Source organism: Oreochromis niloticus, unplaced genomic scaffold (genome assembly GCF_001858045.2).
Source record: "Oreochromis niloticus isolate F11D_XX unplaced genomic scaffold, O_niloticus_UMD_NMBU tig00002461_pilon, whole genome shotgun sequence".
NCBI lineage: Eukaryota > Metazoa > Chordata > Actinopteri > Cichliformes > Cichlidae > Oreochromis > Oreochromis niloticus.
This window is the reverse complement of record NW_020327642.1, coordinates 14,185-20,397: the sequence shown is the minus strand read 5'-3', so window position 1 is coordinate 20,397 and position 6,213 is coordinate 14,185. Positions and strand designations below refer to the sequence as shown.

Sequence of the window (6,213 nt, the reverse complement as noted above, 5' to 3'; positions counted from 1 at the left end):
CTATCTCTAAGGGAGAGGCCAGCCACCCTTCGGAGGAAGCCCATTTCCGCCGCTTGTATCGGCGATCTCGTTCTTTCCCTCACTATCTCCCGCTCCCTTCTCCCGTCACTCGTGAACAAGACCCGGAGATATTTAAACTCCTCCACTTGGGGCAGGAACTTGTCCCCGACCTGGAGTGGGCACTCCACCCTTTTCTGGCTAGGGACCATGGCCTCACATTTGGAGTTGCTGATTCTCATTCCCACCACTTCACACTCGTCTGCAAACCGTTCCAAGGCGAGCTGAAGGCCATCCCCCAATGGAGCCAACAGAACCACATCATCTGCCAAAAGCAGAGATGAGATCCTGAGACCACCCAAGTGAAAGCCTTCTGCCACTTGGCTATGCCTAGAAATCCGTGGAGCCCATCACCCACCAGGAACAAGTCCGACTTATTGCCGGCTATGCAGACCAGGCTCCTGCAATGGTTGTATAAGGACTAAACGGCCCGTAGCAATGGGCCAGATACCCCATACTCCCGGAGCACGCCCCACAGGACCCCCCGAGGGACATGGTCGAATGCCTTCTCCAAGTCCAGAAAACACATGTAGACCGGTTGGGCAAACTCCCATGCACCCTCAAGTATCCTTGAGAGGATGAAGAGCTGATCCAGTGTTCCACGACCAGGACGAAAACCGCATTGCTCCTCCTGCATTCGAAGTTCGACTAACGGATAGACTCTCCTCTCCAGCACCCTGGCATAGACTTTCCCAGGGAGTCAGATTCCCCTGTAGTTGGAACACACCCTCCCGTCCCCTATCTTAAATATTGAAACCACCACCCCGGTCTGCCAATCCAGGGGTACTGCCCCTGATCTCCACGGAACATTGTAGAGCCATGTCAACCAACACAACATTACAAAATGGATCATCGACCTGCAGCCTACAGTGTCCTGGTGCCACGTGCAGTTATGGACATTCTTATGTTCGAACATTGTGTTCGTTATGGCCAAACTGTGGTTTGCACAGAAGTCCAATAACAAAGCACCACTCGGCTTCAGATCCGGGAGGCTGTTCCTCCCAATCACGCCACTCCAGGTCTCGCTATCATTGCCCACGTGAGCATTGAAGTCTCCCAGTAGGACAACAGAGTCCCCAGGCGGAGCACCCTCCAGCACCCCACCAAAGCACTCCAAGAAGGCTGGGTACTGTAAACCGCCACTCGGCGCAAAAGCCCAACCCCAACATACAGGAAGCAAGCCGAGGGGATACCAAGATACCCACCCAAGCCCGCCGTCTCTCACCAGGGGCAACTCCAGACTGAGACAGTCCAGCCCCTCTCCAGGATGCTGGTTCCAGAGCCCAAGCCATGCCTTGAGGTGAGCCTGACTTTATCTAGCCGGTACCTCTTAACCTCATTCCATGTACCAATTGCCAGTCTTGGTAGCTGGGGATCGGTCCGCCAGGACCTCCGCTCCTGGCCGCTGCCCAGCTCACAATGCACCCGACCCCTATGGTGCCTCCTGTGGGTGGTGGGCCTCCAGGAAGATGGGTCCATGTCCCTTTGGTGGCCGGGCTCCATGGACTAATGACCGGCCACCAGACGCTCGCCCTTAGGCACACTCCCCGGGCCTGGCTCCAGGGCGGGGCCCTGGTAACCCTATCCCGGGCACAGTGAAATGTTCCAATGATGGTCTTGTCATAGGGGTCTTCTGAATAGCACTTTGTCTGGTCCCTCACCCAGGACCAATTTGCCATAGGAAACCATACCAGGGGGCAAAAGCCCCGAGACAACATAGCCCCTGGGTTCGCTGTGACACACAAACCCCTCCACCACGATAAGGTAGCGATTCGTGGAGGGGTTTACCTGATCTCATTTGGCTTCAGTTTTCAGGACTTTTCTGTGAAATCAGCTTCCAGTTTGGATCCAGGAGACAGACACTCTCTACTTTTAAGATTAGGCTTAAAACTGTCCTTTTATAGGATATGGGATATAGTTAGGGCTGGATCAGGCGACCCTGAATCAATTAGTTATGCTGCAATAGGTGTAGGCTGCTGGGGGATTACCATGATGCATTGAATATTTCTTCAATACTGACACAGTGGTTTGAGTTTTCTTGTGTTTTTTGTCATTTCATATTATGTTAAGTCTACATTGTTATTCTAAGGATTATTCCATAAGTGCCTGCGTTGCTCTGTTTAGTTTTGTTTATTGAATTTCCCCTCGTGTCTTTGCTCTCTGTTTCTCCCTCAGTGTGTCTGTTTTTGTGCTTATGTGTGTTCTTGTGCCTTGTTTCACTCCATCGTGTTTATCTGTTTCCCTAGCTGGTAATTGCCTGCACTCTCTTCCTTGTCTTCCCTCGCTTCCTCTCCTCTGTCACTCCTCTTCTCTCGCGTGATGTTCCTCTGTTTCCTGTTTTATTGTGAAGGTCTCATGTTCCCATATTTGGTGTTTCTTGTTTTGCTTCCCCTGTGGCGTCTAGTTAAATCGTGTTAGCTGTGTTCCCTGTGTGTCCTCACTTCCCTCGTTATCCCTCTTGTATTCAGTGTCTGTGTCTTCCTATGCTCATTGTCGCGATCTCCCTCCTGTCCCTCCCTGTGCCTGGTTCTGCTGGAGGTTTCTTCCTGTTAAAAGGAAATTTTTCACTCCCACTTGGTCATATGGGATCATGTGATTCTTGGGGTTTTCTTTGCTTTCTCTGTATTATTGTAGAGTCTATACCTTACAATATAAAACACCTTGAGCAAACTATTGTGTTAATTTAGCAACATATAAATATAATTGAATTAAATTTAAATTACAGAAATTGTGACATTGTCACAGATGTCCCTGATGATAGAGTGTGGAATGACAACACTCAACAAAAGAAAATAGAAGAGAACATAGGTTAATACTTACTTGGATATCACCATTTCAGATTCCACTGATGAAAAACAAATACCACAAAATATTTAATTTATACATTTCCTGTTATGGGGTACAGTGTAGATAGAATGTTTTTGATTTCTCCTGGCTGACTAAAACTTGTTTGCTCAGTTTTAATAAGCTGTTTTTTTTGTCTCTTAACTAATTTGTATTTCATCTAAGGTGTCACACTGTGGGATGATACAAATCTGCAAGACATGATAAAAGAGAGTGAGCAACCTAGCACTGACTTCAAAGTCACAACATCTGATTCTACAGACTCCAAGTCCACTCTCCTGGATGTTGATGCTTCTCTGAAAGCCAGTGTCCTGTGTGGACTAGTTGAAGTTGGAGGATCAGCCAAATATCTAAATGATAAGAAGAAATCTCACAAACAGAGCCGAGTCACGCTTCAGTACAAAGTTACCACCAAATTTAAACAGCTGACACTGACTCCTCAGAGAGTCAAGAATACTCAACAAGTAGATGGCCTGAAGCATTTGTCAACACATGTAGTCACAGGAATCCTTTATGGAGCAAATGCTTTCTTTGTGTTTGACAGTGAGAAGTTAGATGGTAGCAGCATTCAGGACATCCAGGGAACCATGAAAGCGGTGATAGAGAAGATCCCCTCAATTAATGTTCCTGGAAACTTTTACATCAAGTTGAGTAAAGAAGAAAAAGCTGTGACTGATAAATTCACCTGCAAATTCTATGGAGACTTCATTCTTGAAAGCAACCCTGTAACATTTGAAGATGCAATAAATACATACATCCAACTTCCAAAACTACTGGGAAAAAATAAAGAAAATGGTGTTCCACTGAAGGTCACACTAATGCCACTGGAGAACTTACATCCAGAAGCTACTGGGATGATGACAGAGATCAGTATTGAACATAGCCTTAGAAAGGCTCAAGATGCTCTGAAGGACCTCCAAAATCTGGATGTAAGATGCAATGATCTGCTGGAGGACAGAGTGGTGAAAAGCTTTCCACAGATAAAAGAAAAGTTGAGCAGATTCAAGAAGCTCTGTGAGTATTACACATCTTCACTCCAGAAAACAATGGCTGAGAAACTTCCCTCCATTAGGGCAGCTGAGGAAGATCAGCAGGAATTAGTGAAACTCTTTGATGCCAGAGATGAGTCACCGTTCAGTCAGCAGAAATTAACCAAGTGGATCAAAGATGAAGAAAGAGAGGTTACCATCATCAGTCACCTTGTGCACATCATGGAGGGAAAAAAGATCATCTCAGACCAGTCTGAGCTGGACAGAGAGGTGTTTAATCCAGGAGCAGAAGAAGTTTTCTGCTTTGTTTTCACCTCCCTGAAATCCACTGACCCATATTTGCAAAACATGTCTGACTTCTTGGATAAAAAGAAGTTAGAACAAAGTATCATTCCACCTACCCAGGACCAATGGTACTTCTCAGATGAAGTTGTAGCCAAAATGAAAGAAAAGGCAGAAGCTGTGAAGAACTCCATCAGACTGTTTATAACGGCCATTTCAAATGACAAATACAAAGGAGCAACTATCTACCACTACAGGAACACAGTCCTAGTCACTGATGATTTCTCAGGGCCAGATGTCACTGATTTGGAAAATAGAATGGATAGAAGAGATCTGATGTCATGTAAGTACTTCATAAATTTTTTTCCCCGGGACCATAAATTTTGATGATAAATTATATTTAAAAAAGGTTTTTTCCTCAAAAGCCTGCTCATAACGTTTACTGGTCACAGAATCAGTTTTGAGCTGGTCATCTTTTACATGAAATGATTGATATTAAGGAAAGACAAATAACTAACTAATTGTTCAGAAGCATGAAGATCACTTTAGGAGAAAGTTGAAAATATTGGAAAAAAAATATTAAAATATAACAAATTTATTAGACTGAAAGCTCATGATCTCATTTTCAAGAGATGCCTTCGTACAAAAGAATAAAATGCCAATTCATTCTTAGTGTTTGCAAAAGATAAATTTTTACAGTTATTAAAAGCATATATGACTGTAGAGTTAGATTTTCTGTTTACGTTAGAAATTTTATAACTTCATGTTGTCTAAGGAGCTTGGAAAGAAAAGTGTCAGGACTTCTTTAAGTTTCTTGAAGATATTTTACCTCTCTTCTGAAAACCTTCAGTTCTAAGAGCAATTGTTTGAAAGTCCCAGATCTTTAAGTCTTATTGGGAGTGTCCTTAAGACAGTTCTGGACCCCGTATTGATCCTCTGCCTAATCGCCAAGGTGTAAAAACAAGGTTTTGGGTGAAACCATTGTGAGACCTTGCCTCGCCCTAACACAAGACTTAACAAGATCATATGACCCAAGATGTGAGTGGCTGTTAAGGAGCCTGGCACTTTGCCCAACCACTCTACAAGTATCCTTGAGAGGGTAAAGAGCTGATCCAGTGGTCCACCATCAGGATGAAAGCCACATTGTTCCTCCTGTATCTAAGGTTCGATGAACGGATAGACTCTCTTTGCCATGATGCATTGAGTACAGAGGTGGGGAGTAACTAATTACATTTACTCGGTTACATTTACTTGAGTAACTTTTTGGAATAAAAATTACTTCTAGGAGTAGTTTTACTACACTATACTTTTTACTTTTATTTAAGTAATGGAAGAACTTTACCCTATTCTAACAAAAGAAATTGCCCTCTCGCACCTGCGGGTGGTCTGTCCTCCAAGCTTGTGTCCTCTGCCAGAGGCCTGGGAGCTTGAGGGTCCTGCACAGTATCTTAGCTGTTCCTAGGACTGCGCTCTTCTGGACAGATAACTCCGATGTGGTTCCTAGAAACTACTGGAGCCACTCGCCTAGCTTGGGAGTCACTGTACCTAGTGCTGGACCTTGTGGTTACTGCGCCCTGTTCAGGGAGGTTGCTGTGGTCTGTGATCTCCCTGTTCTCCCCTGAACAGGGCCCAGTAACCATCACAGTGGCAGACATCCAAGAGTCTCCAGTATGAAGAATTGGACAGCACCGGGCCCTGACATGGTTCACCCCTACTGGCTCAAGAAGCTGACTGCACTCCACGAGTATCTGGAAGCACAGATGAACCAGATGCTAGTTGATGAGAGACCCCACAATGGCAAACCGAAGGCCAGACAGTCCTGATCCTCATGGACCCCCAGAAGGGACAGGTCTCTTATAGACCTGTATAGAAATAGAGACTGTGAACTTGAAAATGCTGCATCCAACTACAGGCCAATATCCTGCCTCAGTATCACATGGAAGCTCTTGTCTGGCATCATAGTGGCTAAGATGGCACTTGGGTCAATACATGAGCGGGGCACAGAAAAGAGTTGCAGGGGTTTGGTAGAGGACCCGAGCCT

At 45.2% G+C, this 6,213-nt stretch overlaps 1 protein-coding gene across 1 annotated transcript; it reads left to right on the top strand.

Annotated features, from left to right (window-relative positions):
• Nucleotides 1-1,476: 1,476 nt before the first annotated feature.
• On the top strand, nt 1,477-5,995 carry LOC100691050 (neoverrucotoxin subunit alpha-like). Its single transcript, XM_013266723.2, has 3 exons — nt 1,477-1,621; nt 3,067-4,515; nt 5,859-5,995. Exons 1-3 carry the CDS (start codon nt 1,477-1,479, stop codon nt 5,993-5,995), a joined length of 1,731 nt encoding a protein of 576 aa, XP_013122177.2.
• Nucleotides 5,996-6,213: the final 218 nt, after the last annotated feature.

Bases quoted from the DNA above. Each gene is read 5' to 3' on its own strand.
- LOC100691050 (XM_013266723.2), top strand. From the start codon at position 1,477: ATGCACCCGACCCCTATGGTGCCTCCTGTGGGTGGTGGGCCTCCAGGA. The intron at 1,622-3,066 runs GCGGGGCCCTGG...ATTTCATCTAAG, and splicing joins TCCCCGGGCCTGGCTCCAGG to GTGTCACACTGTGGGATGAT. The intron at 4,516-5,858 runs GTAAGTACTTCA...AGAATTGGACAG, and splicing joins TAGAAGAGATCTGATGTCAT to CACCGGGCCCTGACATGGTT.